General features: G+C 33.5%; 1 protein-coding gene across 3 annotated transcripts in view; it reads left to right on the top strand.

The window, feature by feature from the left end:
• The window catches only part of TOP2B (DNA topoisomerase II beta), a 60,252-nt gene that overhangs the window by 24,537 nt on the left and 12,231 nt on the right, over positions 1-23,484 (top strand). For all 3 annotated transcript variants that reach the window (XM_045903900.3, XM_045903899.3, XM_064588738.1), the window contains exons 7-28: positions 157-369; positions 2,934-3,107; positions 4,760-4,861; positions 4,946-5,083; positions 6,740-6,878; positions 7,195-7,352; positions 7,621-7,746; positions 8,661-8,771; positions 8,850-8,955; positions 10,245-10,354; positions 10,695-10,787; positions 10,879-10,993; positions 12,406-12,527; positions 12,725-12,873; positions 13,403-13,634; positions 15,368-15,502; positions 16,064-16,264; positions 17,226-17,421; positions 17,566-17,657; positions 20,738-20,893; positions 21,043-21,126; positions 21,879-22,073. In XM_045903900.3, coding sequence (XP_045759856.1) covers positions 157-369; positions 2,934-3,107; positions 4,760-4,861; positions 4,946-5,083; positions 6,740-6,878; positions 7,195-7,352; positions 7,621-7,746; positions 8,661-8,771; positions 8,850-8,955; positions 10,245-10,354; positions 10,695-10,787; positions 10,879-10,993; positions 12,406-12,527; positions 12,725-12,873; positions 13,403-13,634; positions 15,368-15,502; positions 16,064-16,264; positions 17,226-17,421; positions 17,566-17,657; positions 20,738-20,893; positions 21,043-21,126; positions 21,879-22,073 — 3,147 coding nt within the window. The remainder of the gene's footprint in view (positions 1-156; positions 370-2,933; positions 3,108-4,759; positions 4,862-4,945; positions 5,084-6,739; positions 6,879-7,194; positions 7,353-7,620; positions 7,747-8,660; positions 8,772-8,849; positions 8,956-10,244; positions 10,355-10,694; positions 10,788-10,878; positions 10,994-12,405; positions 12,528-12,724; positions 12,874-13,402; positions 13,635-15,367; positions 15,503-16,063; positions 16,265-17,225; positions 17,422-17,565; positions 17,658-20,737; positions 20,894-21,042; positions 21,127-21,878; positions 22,074-23,484) is intronic.

Raw genomic sequence — 23,484 nt, 5'->3', positions numbered from 1 at the left:
TTCATCTCTAATATCAGTTTCAAGGATTTGTTTGGTTTGTTGTAAAGCTGGAAATGGATATAGTTGTGGTAAATGAATGTATTTCATGAACTGAGTCTTATGTATAATAAAATACAGAAGTATTATAGAAATATTTGAGTATTTTTTCTTTTAAAGACATGGATGAATAACATGATGAAGACTTCTGAAGCCAAAATTAAGCATTTTGATGGTGAAGATTACACATGCATAACATTCCAACCAGATCTGTCTAAATTTAAGATGGAAAAGCTTGACAAGGATATTGTGGCCCTCATGACTAGAAGAGCTTATGATTTGGCTGGCTCATGCAAGGGGGTCAAGGTCATGTTTAATGGAAAGAAATTGCCTGTAAGTGTCTTCTAAAATAGTAAATGCTTTGTTATTTTCTGGGCAGCTTACAGTTAAATCTACCTACTTTAAGCAGTCAGTTATCTTTTAGAACAATTAAAAATACAACACAGGATTCTGTTTTACTTTCATTTATTCCATTTCCAGTGCTCCTAATTTCTTGGTATAGATCTAAGTTTCTGATATTAATCGTATTTCTTCTGCCTGGAAATCTTTCATTTCTTGTAGGTAGGTCTGGCAATAAATACCCTCAGTCTGTTTGAGAGAGTATTTGCCTTTACTTTCAAAAGATACAGAATTTCCCTGGATATAGAATTATGGGTTTACAGTATTTTTCTTTTAATGTCATCCAGTTGTCTTCTTGTTTGCATGGTTTCTGCTATAGTTTCTGCTATAGTTCATATCTTTCTTCCTCTGTTGGTAAGGTGTTTATTTTTCCCTTTGGCTGCTTTGAAGATTTTCTCTTTGTCTTTGCTTTTTTGTTTTGTTTTGTTTTGTTTTGAGTATGGTATGCTTAGGTGTTTATATGGGGGTTTGGCTTTGTTTTTTGATGTTGTGTATTTTTTTCATTCTATTTTCTGAGCTTCTTGGATCTGTTTGGTGTCTGTCACTAATTCTGGAAAAATTTTGGCCATTATTTCTCAAATATTTCTTTGCTGATCTTTCCTTCTGGCATTCCATTTATGCACATGTTATATAGTTTGGTATTGTCCTAAGCTCCTGAATGTTTTGCTCTGCTCTAGTCACTATTTTCTCTTTGTGTTTCAGTTTGTTTAATTTCTCTTTCCCTATTTTTAAGTTCACTAATTTTTTCCTTTAATATGTCTGTTGATGAGTCTGCTGATGGCATTCTTCATATCTTCTACTGTGCCTTTGATTCCTAGCATTTCCATTTGATTATTTCTTAAAGCTTCCATCTCTCTGCTGAAGTTGTATATTGTGTACCTTTTCCATTAGAGCCTTGAACATAGTAATCATAGTTATTTTAAATGCCTTATATGATAGTTAAAACATCTGTGACATATCTGAGTCTGGTTCTGATGATTGCTTTGTCTTTTCAGTCTGTTTTTTCTTGCCTTTTGGCATGCCTCATATGCTTTTGTTGACAGTCAGCCCCGTTGTATAGGATAGTAGATACAGAGCAAATAGGCTTTAGTATCAGGATTTATGTTTAATCTGTACAGGAAATGGCTGTGTTTGCAGTTTATTGTTTTTGTACTTAACTAGCACTGAGGTTTGTTGTTGCTTTTGGCACCAGAAATGTAAAATTCTTCCTTGTTTTTGTCTTTTGTTTTTGGGCCTTGCCTTGGAGCTGCCCCTTAAGGAGGGTCTGTCTCTGCAGCCCAACCTGCTGAAATCCAGTTATTATTGGAGGCCTGTTAACATGGTGGTAGGTTGTAGGATACTTACGTCTGACTGAGTCTCAAAACTTTGGAGTACATTCTGGCCCTGTGTCTCAGGGGTTTGGCCTTCACAAGTGTTTCTACCTCTCTTATAGAAGTAGAGATTTTTCCTCTGCCCTTTATTTTCTTCCCCTAACTGCAGCATGTATCCACCAGTATTCTCATTTAGTATTCTTCAGGATCCCTGCTCCTTACAATAAACTTTTTTTTTTCTTCTTAAATGAGATGGGAGTGGGATGAGGTAGGGCTGGAATTATTTTATTCCAGCTATAGTGATATTTTACCAATACTCTTTAGCAGTATCTTTCCCCCTGCAAATTAAGGTTTTTGTTTTCTTTGGTTTTTGTTCTTGTTTTGTTTTGTTTTTGTGGTTGGGATGGGTAAGGGAGAGGAGCCCGGGTGGAATTCCCAGTGGCTGCTGTTATTCTCTCCCCTCAACCAGCAGTACCGTGGTGGGGAGCTTTTTCTAGATTTTCCCTGACCTTCCCAGTGAGAACATGCTGGAGTTTCTGGAGAAAAAGCCTGTAAGTGTAGGAACCCCTTATGATGACAGTCCTCAGGTACTTCACATACCCATACTGTCCACAATTGTCCTACAGCAACTTGTCAGAATTTGTGGTTTAATGTTCCTTTTGGCTTATATGACATTAGGCAGCTTCTGCCTCACTTAAGCAAGGTTAGTGTTCTGTGTCTCCTTATAGACACCTGTTTCTCTTCAGACTCAGGATGGCCAGCTGTCCTGTGAATTCAGTTTTTTTGTTTTTTGTTTTTGAGGGTTCTTGAAAAATCAGTTTGCTGTCTGACCAGCTGTTTTCTTGTAAGGGCAGAAGCTTTTCTTTTTTTTTTTTTCTTTAAGCCTTTTATATTTCTGAACTCAAACTAGATGTCTACTTTGTCATTTTAAAACTTAAACTTTCAAAAGAGTTTATAATAATTTACCTGTCCTTCATAGCCTCTCTTTATCAGATACATATAGAAATGAATTCCTTTTTAAAGGCAGGGATCAAGGAATACAGTGGGGGAAGTCATGAAGGTTTGGATCTGAGGAGTAAGAGCTGTTGTGAATGAGGGAAAATGAAACTGTAAGAGTACCTGATGGCATTCACCTAGTTGAGCTGCCAATATAAGATAGTTTATTGGTTTTGGTTTTCTAATTAATAGGTAAATGGATTTCGCAGTTATGTAGATCTTTATGTGAAAGACAAGTTGGATGAAACTGGAGTGGCGCTGAAAGTTATTCATGAACTTGCAAATGAAAGATGGGATGTTTGTCTCACACTGAGTGAAAAGGGATTCCAGCAAATCAGCTTTGTAAATAGTATTGCAACAACAAAAGTAAGTGTGCTATTTCTTTGTTGCCATGTCAGTGATAGAACAATCCTTCATTAAAAACAAAATAAAAAAAACATTACCAAAAATCCCAAATCTGCTTTTGTGAAATAAAAATTGGCTTATGAAAATGGAAACTTATTTTCTATGAAAATAACTCTTATAGTTTATATAAACATTCATTGAGCATTGAGTATATATGATTAGTGTTTATAGTTGAATACATTTATATTTTATGAATTTAGAATGTTAACACATTCCTTAGTCTGTTCTGAGTTTAGAGTGTAAAAGAAGGAATAATAGGAGAGGAGTCTGTTTTGGGGTCAGATGGTGGAATGTGTTATATGCCATTCAAAGGAGTTTGAACACTCTTCTGTAGGCTTTTGGATTTCAAAAGTGAGTGAAATTTTTCTCATCTAAAAGCATTTGTCCATTGATCATAATAAAGTCTTAGGCAATACAAGCATGTATTCTAGAATAATCTAAAGCAGGGATTTGATAATTTGTCAGTCTTCAAGTTTTAACTTACTTTTTTAATACTCAGTGTGTTTTATGATCTAGCATCACTTTCTCAAGTCAACAAGTTTTGCATCAGTTATGATTGCATTTTGTAATATGTAATAGAAACCTAATGTACAATGGCATAAAGATGTAAAGGTTTTATTTTTTCTTCTTATAACTGGGGACTGGGAGAAGGCAGTCTTAGTTTGGTACTGTGACTCTACATCATCAGGGACCAGGCTCTTCCTCACTTTCTTTTCTGCCATCCTTAGCATGTGGCTTTCATTCTCATGCCTTTAAGATACCTGCTCTTTTCTCTGTGCCTCAATTCCAAGTTCTAGGGAGAGAGAAAGGGGCTGGGCAAATGTGTATACCAACTAAATCACTCCCTTTTTGTCAGGAATACAGTAGTTTTCCTGGAAATCCCATCTAGTGTATCTCACTAACGTCTCTGGCTAGAACTGAGTCAAGTCGCTACCTCTACTGCAAGGGAGTCTAGATTGGTTAATATTTTAACCCAACTGGGCATGTTGCCAAGTAAAAACAAATTTAGGTTTTTTAATAAAGGGGGGAATGGACATTGGATGGCCAACTGGCAATGGCTGCCACATTTCCTAAGTTTGAGTCTTGTGTCTGCTAGTATTCGTTCTCATTTCCATGTTTCTTTATTTGATTGTTTTTACTTTGTGTATGGTTCTATACGGTTGGCTAATTGGACCTAGAGCCAAAAAGACCTTATTTTTAGTTTCTAAAATTATTTTTATTTTTTTTTAAAGATTTTTAAAGTTTATTTGTCAGAGAGAGACACAGCGAGAGAGGGAACACAAGCAGGGGGAGTGGGAGAGGGAGAAGCAGGCTTCCCGCCGAGCAGGGAGCCTGATGCTGGGCTCGATCCCAGGACCCTGGGGTCATGACCTGAGCCAAAGACAGATGCTTAATGACTGAGCCACCCAGGCGCCTCAAGACCTTATTTTTTAAAAACCAACTCTGCAATTCTGAGATTCATATTATGCCTCTGCATAATTGGGTTAATAATATTGACTCCACAAAGTTGTGAAGATTAATTAATGCTCATTCAAGAAAAAAAAAGAATATGTAAGTATTTTGCTACCCTAGCTATAGAAAATCTTATATTCTATTTTTTTGTTCCTGTTTAGGGTGGACGTCATGTGGATTATGTAGTAGATCAAGTTGTTGGTAAACTGATTGAAGTAGTTAAGAAAAAGAACAAAGCTGGTGTATCAGTAAAACCATTTCAAGTAAGTGGTGCTTTATATATTCTGTTGAATTATTAAATGATATAAGTTCTGATGTTGACTTTTTTTTGGGTATGTTTTCAACAGGTAAAAAACCATATATGGGTTTTTATTAATTGCCTTATTGAAAATCCAACTTTTGATTCTCAGACTAAGGAAAACATGACTCTGCAACCCAAAAGTTTTGGGTCCAAATGCCAACTGTCAGAAAAATTTTTTAAAGCAGTGAGTAAAATTTTTATTATTTCTCAGTGCTTTTATTGAGAGTTGATTAAGTAGTTTTCTTGACTTATTTATTCTCTTTGTGATTAGTTTCTCATATTAACTGTGAGCATAGGCACTTATAATGTAAATTAATAATTAGTTGATTTATTTTAATTAATTCTGAAAACCACTAAGGATAGACTTTGTTTTGTAAAACAATGGATTGTTTTGCCAAGAAAGTAGGGATTCATGTAACTGATTGTGTTTTTAGCTTTTTATTGGCCATTATACAGCTAGATTTTCCTCTAACAAATGTACACGTCCTTATAGGACTCCTGATTTCATCTTTTCTACTCCTTGCAACTTGATCTACTGATTTTTACCTTTGTATAGTTTTTTTTTTTTGAAATTTTGATAATCTATGCATAATATAAAATTTATATTTTACATATTTTAAAATTTCATTTTACTTTGCATGTATTTGGACTGTTTTAATGAGGTGAGAGTACAAATAAATAATCTTAGGTTTATAACTGAGCCTTGCAGTTGTTAATAATTTCTCAAAATCTGTTGTATATAAGCAAGATTTACTTCACTTCCCTTGTTCAGCAGTACCATCAGTAAACCTATATTAAATAAACATATGTAAAGTGCCTTTAAATATATTTGCACTGTGAATGTAAAGATGAATAAATCACAGCCCCCTTTGGAAGTTTATAGTTTGGTGGAGGAGTGTTTTGTAATTGCCATAGAAATAACTTACTTAGCACATTCTGGTATTGTAAATTCAAAGGTATGCCCTCACAAACAAAAGTTGTTTTTTAGGTTCCCAGCTTAAAGCCTATAGAAATAGTACTTTTGCATCTAATCATTAATTCTGAATACAAATGACCCTACATTAATGCTTTTGCAAATTTCTGCCCTCATAGCATTCATGATGAAGTGATTTTAGATTTTATACTTTTTCATTTTGAGTGGATTAAGTTTAGATTTGGCAACATAGTCCACCTCTTTTTATATCTCACATTGCAGAAAACTATTTCTTACACCTAAAATCAAACTACCCAGGATAATGAAAAATAAATAGCTCCAACTTGGAGATTCTTCACTCTTCTTTTTGGGTTAACATCTCGTCACACATTGACTCACTGCATGGTGACACACAATATATAATGTTGAAATTCTCATTACCAAACTTTTTAAAGAATAAGGATGATTCATAAGTTCTTGATTATCCTAATGTTTCCTATATATTAATAGTTTTTGTCATAGCAAATTCAAGATTTGTGTTTTTGAGGAATATAAGAAATGTCAGTGTCTAGAATTTCCCAGCTAGTAAATTCATGGGTGGATCAGCTTGTACCATGTTAATTTTAACAAAATTAACTTGCAACAAAAGCTATGTATATTTTTCATGGGGTTTATCATAATAGTTCTTTTCATATTTTGGTAAGTTGCCCTTTATTCAAATCTGTTTGTATTTCTGTACAATAGGCTATTGTGTATAGCTGCCTGAGTTAGCTTTACTGTAGTTAGAGTAAAATTTACTAGCATGTATCATTATCATCACCATTAGTGTTTCGCCATATAACTGCACAGATTCCAAGTATTACATTAATTTTAGCTAAGTGTGTGAACTTCTGGCTTGTTTGTATATCATTATTCTTTGATTTTTAGGCTTCTAACTGTGGCATTGTAGAAAGTATTCTGAATTGGGTGAAATTTAAAGCCCAGACTCAGCTGAACAAGAAGTGTTCATCAGTAAAGTATAGTAAAATCAAAGGTATTCCCAAACTGGATGATGCTAATGATGCTGGTAAGATTCAGATTTTTTTTTTTCAAGATTTTAAGTGTTAAATTGTATGGTTATAGAAAATATTCATTTTCCAGACTATACAATTTTATGTGCAGAGTATAATTTTACTTCATTAAAATTACACATGCACTACATATTACCAATTTTCGGGGGATAGGAATTCAGTAAAATATACTTAACATTTAAAGTATGCTGAGCATAATGTTACTCTTAACAACCTTTTACTGTCATTGTGATTATTAATTTTTCTGGCTTCATTTTTCTCATTGGTAAAATTGAGGAATTTGGAGTATATGTCATTTTTAATATCTCTCAGGTGGCAAACATTCCCTGGAGTGTACACTGATATTAACAGAGGGAGACTCTGCCAAATCGTTGGCTGTGTCTGGATTAGGTGTGATTGGGCGAGACAGATATGGAGTCTTTCCACTTAGGGGAAAAATTCTTAACGTACGGGAAGCTTCTCATAAACAGGTATCTTTCTCTCATATCTCCACATATATATGACATTTTAATACTTTATTTAAATTGCTCAGTTTTTAAAAGTAAATTCTGACTCACTTTTTATATATTTCAACACTTAAAAAAAATTTTTTTTTTTTATTTTTAAGTACTTTCTACACCCAGTGTTGGGCTTGAATTTACAACCCTGAGATCAATAGTCGCATACTCTACCGACTGAGCCAGCCAGGCACCCCTCAACACTTTTAACATACTTTGAATTATTTTTCTTTTTGCACAGATCATGGAAAATGCAGAAATAAACAATATTATCAAAATAGTTGGTCTACAGTACAAGAAAAGTTATGATGATGCAGAATCTCTGAAAACCTTACGCTATGGGAAGATTATGATTATGACTGATCAGGTTGGTTTAAAGGTTGCCACATATTTAAAACTTATCTTTTTCAGAGTGCCCTTTTGATATTTGTTTCATGAGACTTTCTCCAAGAAAGTAAAAGGGAAAATGATTGTACATCAAAGTGAGGAGAAGAAAACATTCAATGGCATTGTTTGTGTGAGGCACATTTTATGCAGCCGTCTTTTTGGTTATTTTAAAAATGTTTTTAAATGCAATAAATATGAGAAGAGTAGAACGCATGGTAGTATTGTGGGGTTGAAGCCTACCTATAAGTCGAAAGGGAATGATGAAATTTTTAAGCAACAAAGATTAATCAATAGGATGATGGATAATGTTTGTATATGATGGCATAATTTGAGATGTGCAAAAACTAGGACTTGAATAGTAAAATGGCAGTAATTAGGAAAGAACTGGAAAACCAAAATGGAAGAATTTCATATGCATCCAACTGCATGTCTCATGTACTCTAATTAAAAGCATTTGTATAGAAAATCTTCCACTGAAAAAGCTGCTATGTAGTTTTAAGCAGAAATTTAGCAGTTTTTATATCAAGATAAGACTTCACACCTGTACTCCATGCATTACTCCTTCCCTTGTTCAGTGAAGTGGCATTATAACCATGTTTTATGTATTTTCATCCTTAAATCATTCTCTTAGTGAAATCTATATAAAACATACAATGATAGTGTATTTTGTAATGATAGGAAGATTTAGTCTATCACTAGCTATATTCATTATTTGAATTTTAAGAAAAAATTGCTTACTGTGTATATCTAAAGGATAATCTTTACTAGTTTTTAAAGTGCAGTTCCAAAATTTGGAATTTTGCCTGTGCTACATTCATACATTTTAAAATTTGGTTATATAAATAATTATGTTTCATAAAATTATTATAGCACTCTTTACTAACATTTATTTAGGATCAAGATGGTTCTCACATTAAAGGCCTCCTTATTAATTTCATCCATCACAATTGGCCATCACTTTTGAAGCATGGCTTTCTTGAAGAGTTCATTACTCCTATTGTGAAGGTACTATTTACATTAATATATTTTTATACTGTTGCTTAAAGAATAGCAGAAAACTAATTTTTTTTTTATTAATTTAAGGCTAGCAAAAATAAGCAGGAACTTTCCTTCTATAGTATTCCTGAATTTGATGAGTGGAAAAAACATATAGAAAACCAGAAAGCCTGGAAAATAAAATACTACAAAGGTTTGTATTTTAAAATACTTAAATTTTGTGAAGTTACCACTGACATAAATTTATTTTTGAGATCATTATAAAATATTTGGAAAGTTTGTTTTAGACTACAAAAAGTAGCTATGGTTGATTTTTAAAGAATTTATGGAAAATTTTATAGAAGTAGAGAGAGTGGTGTAATGGGCTTCCCATGCACTCAAATAATCACCATTTCACTGCCAATCCTGTTTATCAAAACTCTTCTCATCTCCTCCCCATTAGTTTGAAATAACTTCTAGATTTTATATTATTTCCATAATATATTAGTATGTATCTCTAAAAGAATGTTTAAAGAATGTTCATAATTTATCATATCTTTCTTTAATAACCTTAAATAGTCATTGTTAAAATTCTTCTGATTATAATAAAAATGTTTTGTTTTGTTTTGAGTCCGGATCCAGTCAGGGTCCACACATTGCATTTGGTTTGATAAATCTATTAAATCTTAATATATTGTTTCTCTTTTCATATTTTTTTCCCTTGTAATTTATTTGTTCAAAAAGTTGGATTGTTTGTCCTGTATAATTTAACACATTCTGGATTTTGCTGATTATCCCTGTAATTTCATTAAGTATATAGTATGTTCCTCTGCCTCTTACTTTCTGTTAACTGGTAGTTAAATTGGAGGCTTGATAAGACTTGGATTAGATTTACATTGCAAAAACATTTAACAAGTGGTATTGTATATTTACATCAGGAGGCATGTAATGTCTGGTTTTTGTCTATTAAAATTGATCCATTGGTATATGTGTTGCCAGCTTGATCTGTCAGCTTTTAATGGTTTTAAACAGCCATTAATGTTCAAATTCTTGGAAATTTTTTCAGCTTTTTTGAAGAAGAATTGACAAATAAAATTATACATATCTAAAGTATACAACATGATGTTTTGATATATGCATATGTTGTAAACTGATTACCACAATCAAGTTAATTAACATATCCATCACCTCACATAGTTAATTTTTTGTGTGTATGGAAGGAACATTTAAGATCTCTCAGCAATTTTCAAGTATACAACATAGTATTATTAACTGTAGGCACCATGCTATACATTAAATCCCCAGAACTTATTCACCTTGTAACTGAAAGTTTGTACTCTTTGATTGACATTTCCCCATTTCCCCCTCTCCCCAGTCCCCGGCAAATACCATTTTACTCTTTTTATGAGTTCGAAATTTTAGATTCTACATGTAAGTGAGCTCATGTAGTATTTGTTCTTCTCTGTCTGGATTTTTTTCAATTTTATTTTTTAAATTGTGCAGGGCTGGGTACCAGCACAGCTAAAGAAGCAAAGGAATATTTTGCTGATATGGAAAGGCACCGCATCTTGTTTAGATATGCTGGTCCTGAAGACGATGCTGCCATTACCTTGGTAATCAAGTTAATAAAAAAAATTTTTTCGTGATATCCATCCCCCTTCCTGCCATACCTTTCTTCCCAGTCTTGGTTTTCTGTAAGTCTCTTTTGAACTCTAATGTCCAAACTAGTTAATCTTAGTGTTTCTTCACCCCAGTCTCACACACAGATGCTCTGCTTTCAAAGTTCTTTAATTGAAAGACTTCTGTTCAAGTATATTTTTGACAAAAGCCTATTGGAAAAAAAACTCAGTTTCTGAGAAATTAATAATTAGTTATTTGCCTTTATAAATTTTATTTGTATAATGAAAGTCATTTAATTTTTAATGTGTGGAATTGTTACCTGGAATCTTTCAGGCATTCAGTAAAAAGAAGATTGATGACAGAAAAGAATGGTTAACCAATTTTATGGAAGACCGGAGACAGCGTAGGTTACATGGCTTACCAGAGGTTAGTCATAAAGAGTGGTGGTCTGGGGGATGAAAGAGACTAAAATTCATGCAGGAATAATGACAGTGTTGCTATATAACTTTTCTCTTAGCAATTTTTGTATGGTACAGCAACAAAGCATTTGACTTACAATGATTTCATCAACAAGGAATTGATTCTCTTCTCAAACTCAGACAATGAAAGATCTATACCATCTCTTGTTGATGGTAAGTAGCTTTTGTTTTAAAATCTTTCTCACTTTTGTATGTAGTTATTGAGTATATTTTAATTTCATGTACTAGAAGCTATTCTTATAATAAAATTTAAAATTCTGAATTTGTTTTTGAGATCTTTTGGTAGGACTGAAATCTTTCATATTCCTTAATTTGAATCTCTTAAACGCTTTTTAAGCTTTTCAGGAAAATTAACCTTAAAGCCAGTTTTTAAAGGTTTGCCCCAGGTTGATTGCAGACTTTTAAAAATAAAATATAAAATGGGATTTTTATAGATTCTAAAATAGTTATCCAAGACTAAATTTTAAAAAACACCTTTATGCCTTAGTACCCCAAACCTAACTTATCGAACTTGCCAAAAAAAAATTTGGAAACTGGTACCTGGTAGGTAGAGCAGTTTTTTTTCTTCTATCTGGAAATATTTAATTTTCATTTTATAACTTTTAGCAAGTTGATCTTTGTGTTGCTTGGGTTTTCAGCTAATAGCAGATGGTTCTACCCATCCATCTAATTCAGCTTTAAGTTACATCCCTTCTGTGAAGTCTTCTCTAACAATTGCAGTCTAAATTGGTTTCAGATGCCTAAACTTCTATTCCAATATTGTGTGCCTCTTATTTTACTTGTGTCAATTTTGCCTCCTCAATTAGATTATAAAATTCTCAAGGAAAGTGGCCATATTTTGTCATCTTGTTTCTACCATGTTCTGAGCCCACGATGATGATGATAGCTAGCATATACTGAAAAGTTTATTACTGTGCTCATTGGCCTAGAGCAAGAAGAATGATAAGGAAGCAGAATGCTTTGCTTGCATTATCTCATGTAATCCTTATGATCACCCTGTTAGGAAGGTAATTATTTCTATTACACTGATGAGGACGCTGAGACTATTGGTTTAGTAATTTGCAAAAAGTCAAATGGTAAATGGCCAAGTTGAGAAGAGTATCCAGATCAGTGAGATTCTAAAGCCTGCATTCTTAACTGCCACAACACATCTCTTCTTTATAAGGGTTTTCTGATTTGGGATACTCTAGTAATATACTTTTTAGGCTTATTGATGGTTTGCTGCTACTTTAGTTACAACTGACATTTTGGGTGTATGAATGTTCTGCAACTCGGCAACTCCTGTGAAAGGGATTTGGTGCCATTGAGCAGTTCTTTAAGACCAGAAGGGGTGGTCTTTTACCTGGCACCTCACTTTTGGAATAGACTGAGATGATATAAAAACATGTTACTATGTACTTACTGTGTTACAGAATCTCAAGTAACAATTTTAGTTATTTTTCAAAAGCAAACTATATCTTTGCTTTTTTCTCCTGAATATATAGAACACTGTTGTCATTAAAAGAAACATTGCAACTATATCTGGAGTAATATTTTTAAAAGAGGGTTGTTCTTTTTAAAAATAGGTTTTAAACCAGGACAACGAAAAGTTTTATTTACCTGTTTCAAGAGGAATGATAAACGTGAAGTAAAAGTTGCCCAGTTGGCTGGATCTGTTGCTGAGATGTCTGCTTATCATCATGGAGAAGTAAGCATTAAGATTGCAATCAATTGAAAACTGTATTTATGGGCATGAAGAATGATAATTAAGCATAATAAAGTATTTTTTCTTTTATAAGTTCTTTGGAAATGTAAGAGAATCAAGAATTTGGATTTTAATAAAAATTAGGGAATATGTATAGAAAATTTAGAATATTAATATTATATTCTGTTTCTATGCTGTAGCAAGCATTGATGATGACTATTGTGAATTTGGCTCAGAACTTTGTGGGAAGCAACAACATTAACTTGCTTCAGCCTATTGGTCAGTTTGGAACTCGGCTTCATGGTGGCAAAGATGCTGCAAGCCCTCGTTATATTTTCACAATGTTAAGGTAACAGTTTGCTGATACAGTGATATAAAGTTCTACTTGAAGTATATTGGAACTAACTAAATGTTTAATAGAATTGTAAGTATGGAGAGATGATTGGGTACTCTGTTGAGCGTGAATGCTCCAAATTACTTGATTGCAAAGAGAATGAAGTTTGTTGATCTCAGTGTTTGTGACTTATTGGTGAAACATGTCCTAATTAATGTAAGGATTTTTTCTGATCCAACTACTTTTTAGGCTGAAGAAGGGTTTGGGGGTTTAGTCAGAGTAAGAGGAAATCCATAAAACATGATTTATCAATACTAAGAAATTAGGTGGACTAGTAAGTAAGCATGTAAGTAAAATAGGGCTATTTTATTCTGGCTTTCTGCCTGAGAGAAATGTATTTGGTAGTAAGTTTAGGTAAGTTGTATTTAAGTACATGTAATCAAAATTTTAGAAAGCATTTTTCTTAATTTTTGAAATGTAAGGTCTTTATAAAGTTTAATTTCCTAAAACGGGACATTTTTCCATATTATTTCCCTTTCATTAGCTCTTTATCAAGACTGCTTTTTCCTGCTGTGGATGACAACCTGCTCAAATTCCTTTATGACGATAATCAACGCGTTGAGCCTGAGTGGTATATTCCTATAATTCCCATGGTTTTAATAAATGGTGCTGAGGGCATTGGTACTGGATGGGCTTGTAAACTACCCAACTATGATGCTAGGGAAATTGTGAACAATGTCAGACGAATGCTAGATGGCTTGGATCCTCATCCTATGGTAATTATTTAGAACTTACTGCTTATATTGTTTATTTAACAAATGATAATGTACTAACTACAAAGTCCAGTCATTTTAGAAAAGTAATGGAAGCATTTGCATTTTGGAACATATGTGGACAATAAAGACCTTAGTAGTATGTAACTTAATATGTGCTTATAGTAAAAGATACAAGCTTTGGGAAAAGCCTGGAGATAAGGATTATGGGGAAAAACTTTTTTGAAAATTAAAAATACTTCATATTTCAGGTTTTCAAATATCTAAATTACATAGAGAATAACGTTTTTATGACAAAATTATATGCAACTTTTTGTTCTCAAACTAAGTCATATTGGAGTTGTAAGGAATCTTAAAAACAATTGTATATATTTTAATGTATCCCCATTTTTTTTTTTGCCCTTATATCATCCACTGTGCTTGTTTTTGCCCCAAACTACCTCCAAGAAAAACTTCTCAAAAAAGTGTCCTCCCCTTTTCTATGTGATTTAAAATCATCTGGAAATTTCCCTTTATCATGATACACTTAAAATGTATTTGTATTACAAAAATGGTAGTGCTTATTGTAGAAAATATAAGCAAAGAGGAAAAAAACTTGATAAAACCAGCATATAGAAACACACTTCATGGTTTTATGTATTTCTCTCCAAGTTTTATTTCATTCTTGCATTTTTTTTTATTTTTTATTTTTTTTAAAGATTTTATTTATTTGACAGAGAGAGATAGCGAGAGCAGGAACACAAGCAGGGGGAGTGGGAGAGGGAGAAGCAGGCCTCCCGCTGAGCAGGGAGCCTGATGTGGGACTCGATCCCGGGACCCAGGGATCACGACCTGAGCCGAAGGCAGACGCTTAACGACTGAGCCACCCAGGCGCCCTCATTCTTGTATTTCAAAATAAAACATTACTAGTATGATTTAAAATCTGTTTTTCTCCTTAAATACTTTAAAGTACTTAAGATATTTCTAATAGAAGCATAAAATGCTTTATGATTATAGTGTTTTAATCCTTTCAGATGTATTTTAGAATATTAAGACAATCTGGTCAATACCTGTTTTCATGTGCTCAGTATATATACGGGTAGATACATATATGTGTATATAGATACATATACATATATAGGTAAGAATATTCAAAATATTCAGGGTATGGAAGGCAAATCATTGGAGAAAAGTTAGAAAGTTAGAATGGGTCCAGACTGTGGAAGACTTTCAAAATAACATCCAAGGAGTTTGATTTTAAAGGATTATTAGTCTAGGGGAGAAGGAGGTATAGAGGCAATAGGCTGAAAAAAATATTCTAAGACTAGGAAAGATGAAGCTAAGGTTTTTTGTTTTTGTTTTTACAGATTATTTATTTGAGACAGAGTGCAAGAGCAGGGGGGCGGAGCAGAAGGAGAAGGAGAAGCAGACTCCCCACTGAGCAGGGAGTCCAAGGCAGGGTGGTATCCCAGGACTCTGAGATCATGACCTGAGCCAAAGGCAGACACTTAGACTGAGCCACCCGGGCGCCTAAAGCTAAGGTTTTGAGATTGCGAGATGCTGAGATTATATTAACAGAAGCTATGAATTCAAGGTTGAGTGATTATTTGGAGACAGACTATTAAGGATGAGGAATTTAGTTTCATTCATGTTAATCTGTTAGTAGCAGTAGACCATAGACTAAGGGGCATTCAAATATTGTACTGGCGGTTAGGAGAGAAGTCAGGGCCTTAAGTTATTTTTATTTTTCTCTGCAGCTTCCAAATTACAAAAACTTTAAAGGAACCATCCAAGAGCTTGGTCAAAACCAGTATGCAGTCAGTGGTGAAATATTTGTGGTGGATAGAAACACAGTAGAGATTACAGAGCTTCCAGTTAGAACTTGGACACAGGTTAGTAGAAGTATTTTCACTGCCTGTCAGGAGGGCAGTGGAATGCTTTCTGGTAAGAATATGATTCCATTGTTGTTTGTCCTAAGTCTGTATCATGTTTAAAAATTCCTATATACATTTTTGACCCATCCAGTTGAATTTGTGCTTTGAGTATTCAAATAGTAATTTAAAAGTTTAATTTCTCTACATGTAGAATGACTTAAGCTGGCTTGGAACCCTTATAAATATGGTTAACAAATTCATGTCAGTATCAGCTGTTACAGATCTAAAAGTATGCATGTCATCTCTTGTCAGATGTAGTTAATGTTATCCTCTTCATACTCGGCCTTTTCCTTGCCCTTTGGTGTGTGAGCAAATCAGAACCGTTACGTTGTATATCTTCTTTCACCATTGAGACCCCCGTATATTGTCCTCTGTACAGACTGGGCAGATGATAGAGAGGGAGGTTTTTCTTTTTTTTCCCCACCAGAGTAGGGAATATTTAAAAAATTGCATGATTTGTAGTATGAGAACGTGAGTGTGTGTCAGGAGAAGAATTACTTTTTTTTAAATCTTTTATAGGTATACAAAGAACAGGTTTTAGAACCTATGTTAAATGGAACAGATAAAACACCGGCATTAATTTCTGATTATAAAGAATATCATACTGATACAACTGTGAAATTTGTGGTGAAAATGACTGAAGAGAAGCTAGCACAAGCAGAAGCTGCTGGATTGCACAAAGTTTTTAAACTTCAAACTACTCTTACGTGTAATTCCATGGTAATTGACTAGATTTACTATTAATTTAATGTTTCTTCCATGCCATAAGTAGAATTTTTATAATTGGTTTCATGATGGTTGTGGCTGTAGTAAGTCTGAATGTTTTTCTCCCTGTATATTTGATCAAGAATCTAAAGGTGCATTCCTTTAGATTATTATCCACTACTCTTAATCCCAACTCCGCATTGGTGCATCTGGGCTTGAGCACATGGGATATACACACCCTGACCAAAAGTTATGGGAGTGATTGGTGCAGGATTTTCATGTTCCTTATGCCTGTCTCTATTAGCATTTTAATTGTGGAGTACTCATCTCCCCATATTTCTAATCTGCTTTATTAAACTTGTATATTTGTGTTTGTATATAATTGGAGAGAAAGGTAGAAAGTGAACATGTATGATTACCCTCATTCCATTCCAAATTAGCTTTTAGACATAAAGAAAAAATCCAGTAGCACAGTGGCTGAGACAAACTGCCATGATCTGCTAAGAAAGACAGAAAAAAGGAGAAAAAGGATAGAGAAGAAGTAAAAATTTTCCTACAAATTGAGAAAGTTTGAATGAATTATAGCATAATTATAAACAGACAAATCACATCTATGAGTATATGGGGGAGAGAGAACTTTAAATTTAACATTTGTAAACTTAGAGATAGAATGCTTTTAGTTTGAAAAAAATTTCTTAGATGGTTTTATAGCCATTTTGAATTAGAACCTTTTTTTAAAGGATCTATTTTTATTTTCAAAATTATTTTAAATATTTTCATAGTTTTGAGAATTTATCAGTTTCTTGAAAAGAATATTTACCAAAATGTACTTAATAGTTTTGGTTCTGTTTAACAGCTTTTAGGGGTGGTGTATGTTCATTTAAGTGTGTTATAGTTATTTTAAGTACTGTAGATGTCACACAAGTTAAAAATACCAATACAGATTTATGTCATCTTCAAAAACTGTTTTTCTTAGGTACTCTTTGATCATATGGGATGTCTCAAGAAGTATGAAACCGTGCAAGACATTTTGAAAGAATTCTTTGATTTACGATTAAGTTATTATGGTTTACGTAAGGAGTGGCTTGTAGGAATGTTGGGAGCAGAGTCTACAAAGCTTAACAATCAAGCCCGTTTCATTTTAGAGAAGATACAAGGAAAAATTACTATAGGTAAGATGCAATCTTTAAAAATTTAAACATTAGTTAAAATGGAAAAAAATCTTTATTAATAGAAGACATTTTTATCAGTAGAATATAAACAAATACAAATTGAATCTCTTTTCTTGATCCTAACTTTATTTTTCCCTCACATAGAGAATAGGTCAAAGAAAGATTTGATTCAAATGTTAGTCCAGAGAGGTTATGAATCTGACCCAGTGAAAGCCTGGAAAGAAGCACAAGAAAAGGTAATCATTTGCAGAACAAGACATTCAGAGAAGCTTTTAAAAGCAAATTCCAAAACAAAAAACCCAATCCCTAAATTTTAAATTCAGTACTGCTATAAAGGTGCCGAGTTGTCTGTTTGGAGACTGAAGTCTTCTGTTTATCCACAGAACAGATACAGTACAGGAATTTGCAGTGCACACCCACCACAAAGCACTTTGCCAGTGTGACTCAACCAGGGCCTGGAGAAATGACTCCAGGTGTGAGAAGGTAGCTCAGTCTCCTTGGCCTTTTTTCTGAGCCTGCCATTAAAGGGTGTTAGTTGTTTGTGGTGGTGGCTTTTGTGAGGTGCATGTGTACTATCTGGGAACTACACTGGTAGCACATAAATCATTTCACACTGGTCTGACTATGGTCAGAGTATGGTATCCAGTCACCATTCACTTGGTCTGGTTTCGGTTTATGCTGGGAAGACTAAAGACAGAATGTTCAATATTATAGTGTTTATCGAGCACCCAAGTATGTGCTCTGCCCTGTGCTTAGATCTTAGACTAGAGATTTGAACCCTGGAACTTCAGATTAAAAGTCTGATGTTTTATTAAATTATCCATTTCAGATATCTAGTATTCAGTGAATGGAATATTGAAACTTTGAGATTCTTCTCAAGAATTAGTTTCTTGCTGTTGTGTATAATTAAAAGAAAAACTTAAAAAGGCAATACAACATTGTGATTGAGAACACAAATGTACAAAAGGAAGAAAATTATGGAAATGACTAATTTTTTACTTAACTAGAATGTTGTGTATATATGATACTGATGTTATTATCCTTAAGAAATAGTTATGATTATAGGACATAACTTCCTTACATTTATGAATTCTCAACCCACAGTGTTTTCCATATTTTTTATCAACTACATTGACATGCTGCTTTTGTTTATATTATTTAAACTTTTTAAAATTTTGAACAGTCAGTATAATGCCAGATATTAGAGCGAGTAAAATTAGAATAAATTATATACTTAGCAATTACATGTTAAGATAATAGGCTTATTTATCGTTTAGGGAAAATGGGGTAGGACAAGGTGGGGAATATTCAAAATTAAGATGATCCAAGCACTTTTGCTTTCCTTTCAATGTATTTTACTGCATTTTTGAATCCCAAATTATGGTTTATACACTGCTTGCCCTTCTCTATGGATTGTTGGTTTAAACTATATCTTAAAAAATATTAACTAGTAAGCTAGTAAATTTAATGCTTAGTTTTAAAAGGTAAAGGTGTGTAGGGTTTGAGAATGCCCTTCCAGTGGAAGTAGATTTCATGGGTAAAACTTAGTGGTTGGTTTCAATAATTTCATTGTCACCATCAAAATTTTCTCAGCATCTTGGCCATGTGTTCATTTTGGGGGTTAAGGTAACAAAAGAAGCTGCTCTTATAAGAGTGTCCTATTGTGTAGAGTTGGAGAAGAGAGAATTATAAAGCAGATAATTATGAGATTAGAGTTTTTTTTTTTTTAACATAATAGAATTCTGTCATTGGAACTTGAAAAGTTTATTTTTCTGATTTCTGAAAATACCCTTAGTTATCTTCATGTTAACAATGATAGTACACATATATTCATTGAGTGTTCGTTAATAATACTTTGGGTGTCATCAAAACCTAGAGCAAATAGACTTTTAAAGTGTGGATCTAAACAGGATTTTATGACACCCTAGTAATATTTTAATAGTAGTGTAACAACTTAAATATTCCAAAGAAACACACTGTTTCATGAAGAATTTTTAAAAATGGTAGAATTTATTAATTTGTCGTAAGTACTGTTTGTCTAGGTACTTATTAATCATTGATGAACTCAGCAACAGCATTTCTTATTTGGCTATTGTTGCTTAATTGAATTCATAGTTTTGTTTATGTAATGAAGCATGTTGCTTTGCAATTTATATTTTTATCCCTTCTAAAGTACACTAAACTTTACTTAGTATATATACATTATTTTACTGAAAATTTTAAACTAAATTGAAAACATTTTTTTTTCTTTTTTGGTTGCCAAAAGTGAACTTTTTGTTTCATGGAGTATCATGGTTAACTCAGTCATTTTTAATTATCTGAGTGCCTTAAATAATTTAAATGCAGTTTTATTTAATGGCTCTTGTTACTTTAAAAATCTTAGAGGTGATGTCACCTATAATAACTTCTATTAAATTCACTGGATTTTGAAATTTAATACTAGCAAAAGAGGATTTTTTTTATTGCAATCTTTTTCTTTTTCTTTTTTTTTTTTTTTAAGATTATTTACTTACTTGACAGAGAAACACAGTGAGAGAAGGAACACAAGCAGGGGCAGAGGGAGAGGGAGAAGCAGGCTTCCCGCAGAGCAGGGAGCCTGATGCAGGGCGGCTCGATCCTAGGACGCTGGGATCATGACCTGAGCCGAAGGCAGACACTCAACGACTGAGCCACCCAGGCGCCCCTATTGCAATCTTTTCTATGAAAAAAGACCTTATAAATAAAATTTTAGAATACCCCTCATAATTCTTACTCTAACTTACCAGCTATTAAATTCTTAATTGAACTTTCTCTTCATACATGAGTATTCTTGCTTTAGAGAATTTTATTAAGAAATCATACTAAATGAATGACTGTACCTTAGCATATTTATATTACAACTGTAAAACATTCTCCATAAGTGATACTTATTTTGGGTTTCAAATTGTTCATTCACTCACCAGTATAAAAATCTGACAAGATGCAGTGATAAAACATTAGTTCTACTCTATTAATTTCAAGATATGTGGTATCTTCTCATTTCATGACTTAGTGCCTGGGCAAAGCAGTTAATTTTTCATCAGATTCCTATATAAATGGGGAGTGAATATACCTGTTCCTTTTGAAGACTTACTATTGTGTATTTTTAGAAAACTTTTTATAGGAAATACATTTTTTATAGGTAATCCTGCAGATAATCTAAAAGAACCCCATCCACCCTTAAGATAGAGTATTAAGTGTATAGCATTTGTGGAATTTTTAGCTCAATATTCAGTAAAATTCAGCATTGATTTAATACTATACAGGACTTTAATATAAAGTTTATTATTTTTTACAGGCAGCAGAAGAGGAAGAAACACAAAACCAGCATGATGATAGTTCCTCTGATTCAGGAACTCCTTCAGGCCCCGATTTTAATTATATTTTAAATATGTCTCTGTGGTCTCTTACTAAAGAAAAAGTTGAAGAACTGATTAAACAGAGAGATGCTAAAGTATGAACTTTTGTGGGTTAAATAATTTGAAACTATTTCAGTATTATCCATTTCTTTGTTTTTCTTTTTCCAAAAAGAAGTATTTTGATTTACCCTTTATATATTATTGAGTTACTGATTGTTTAAATTATACTACTTTCTTATTATAGGGGCGAGAAGTCAATGATCTTAAAAGAAAATCGCCTTCAGATCTTTGGAAAGAAGACTTAGCAGCATTTGCTGATGAACTGGATGTAGGTTAAGTCTACATTAAAAAATATTTGGAAAAGTAATGTTTATGAAATGAAAATTCTTCTTTAATTATTTCAGTTTCTTTTAACTCTGTAAAGGTTAATGTGTTTATAAGCCACATTAGGATTAAACTTCTAGCTATATGAAGTTATAAAGAAATAATTTCTACCTAGAATAGATGAATATAAAAAGTTATATGGAATGGGAATTTAGAATAAATTGAATTCTGATACTTTCTATCAGTTAAATTTTCTTAACTGACTTCAAAATAGCTTATTGATTCAGTCTCTTTTCCCCCAAAGAGGTAAGAACAAAATATATATGATTGAATATTGGTACTTTGATTTTTACAAAGTAGAATGATAGTGTCTTTAGGTTTATAACAGAGAAATTTTAATTTTTTTTTATAATTTAGTTTTCTCCAGGTAGAATTCTGGTTTTTTTTTGAAGTTAGAGAAAGGTAGAAAATAAAAACTTTTTCTAAAATTGCCCAGTATATCATAGGATCTTAGAGTTAGAAGTGACCATATAGGTCGTTTAGTTACTACCCCCTTATTTTACAAATGAGAAGCTAGTTAGACGTGGGACTACAACTCAGGTCTTTTGACTTAGAATTATTGTGTTTTTTTAATGTTTATTTTAGATTATATGAGTGATATTCGTTTTATTTCTTATGCAGTAGTGATTGTCTTTTCTTATGAGTTGTTTATGCACCCACCTTCTTCCCCTTGCCTCCTTTTTAATTATACTTCAGAAAGTGGAAGCGCAAGAACGAGAGGATGTTCTGGCCGGAATGGCTGGAAAAGCAATAAAAGGTAAAGTTGGCAAACCTAAGGTGAAGAAACTTCAATTGGAAGAGACAATGCCCTCACCTTATGGGAGAAGAATAGTTCCTGAAATTACTGCTATGAAGGCAGATGTCAGCAAAAAGTTGCTGAAGAAGAAAAAGGTATGACATATCTCTTGTTTTAGCTCATTGGTGGATTCCATCTTCATAATGATGTATATATGTATTTTAATTTTACTGTGTGCTCAAGTCATGCTTTGTTTCTATTTCACTGTGATAGGCAATCATTTGTTCTATGAGATCAGTTGGTCCACAGAAAGAAAACATAAGTCAGGGATCCACATACATGTAAGGAGTTACTTAGTTGATTCTGTTTTTTTTAATTCCTTCCTTCCTTCCTTCCTTCCTTCCTTCCTTCCTTCCTTCCTTCCTTCCTCTCTCTCTCTCTCTCTCAAGATTTTATTTATTTGACAGAGAGAGACACAGCGAGAGAGGGAATACAAGCAGTGGGAGAGGGAGAAGCAGGCTTCCCACTGAGCAGGGAGCCCAATGTGGGACTCGATCCCAGGACCCTGGGATCATGACCTGAGCCAAAGGCAGATGCTTAACGACTGAGCCACCCAGGCGCCCCTTGCTTCTGTTTTTAAAATGAGAGAAATACTCTATTCAGCAGCATTCTACCTTAAAATCATGGAATGACAACCAAAAAAGTGTATCAGCTTAAAAATGAAACTTTAATTCTACATTATGACCAATTCAAGACGTCTCATAAGCAGAAAAGGGTCTGTGTGGTTTTCAAAGTAAGTTATTTTTTTTTACTATTTATTTGTTATTACTGTTAGTTAAAAAAATTACCAGGCACCTCTTATGTCATTGGCATTGACTGGTGCTATTGAGGATTTAAAAGTATGGGATTTACCTACCCTCCAGCAGGTTGGGCAAGAGTTAGCCAGAAGAAGGAAACACTGAGAGGGCTGTTCATAGTTGAGGGAAGAGGAGGCATGCTGGTCTGAAAGAGAGAGGCAGATTTTTCTGGGCAGGTTGATTTTAGAACCCAGGGGATATGTAGATATGTCCAGTAGTCTAATTAGAGCTTGGGAAATGAACCTCAGAGTTGGAGTGAAAGGGTTGGAGAGTTCTCTGCCAAACGAATATTTGAAAGCATAGGAACATTGTGATGCCAAAGAGATCACTCTCTTCAAACTGTGTGATAAACTGACATCTATACTATTTCCTTCTTACGTAGCTTCCTACCACACATCGGTTCCTCTTTAGGAAATGACTTCTCTCCTTTTCGCTTGGTGTTCCTAGCACTCTTTACCTTACTTAGTCTCAAGTAACCTCATCTATGCCCAGAGCTTTTTTCACTCACACTGATGACTCTTAAATCTATGTCCCTAAGCTGTAATGTTTTCAGGAGGGCCAGGATAATAAAGCCACCTGAATGCCCACTGCCCAAACTCCACATATCTGAAGCTGAGCCCATTATCCTGATTTTAAAACCTCTTTCACCCCTCTGCCTTATCATCCATCACTAACAAGTCCAAAACCTGGGACTTGCTCATTTAATCAG

The sequence above is a fragment of the Mirounga angustirostris genome, unplaced genomic scaffold (assembly GCF_029215605.1).
Source record: "Mirounga angustirostris isolate CCGP_5_RB_7025 unplaced genomic scaffold, mMirAng1.0.hap1 SCAF_1, whole genome shotgun sequence".
NCBI lineage: Eukaryota > Metazoa > Chordata > Mammalia > Carnivora > Phocidae > Mirounga > Mirounga angustirostris.
The sequence above is the reverse complement of the archived record's forward strand: the minus strand, read 5'-3'. Positions and strand labels throughout refer to the sequence as shown.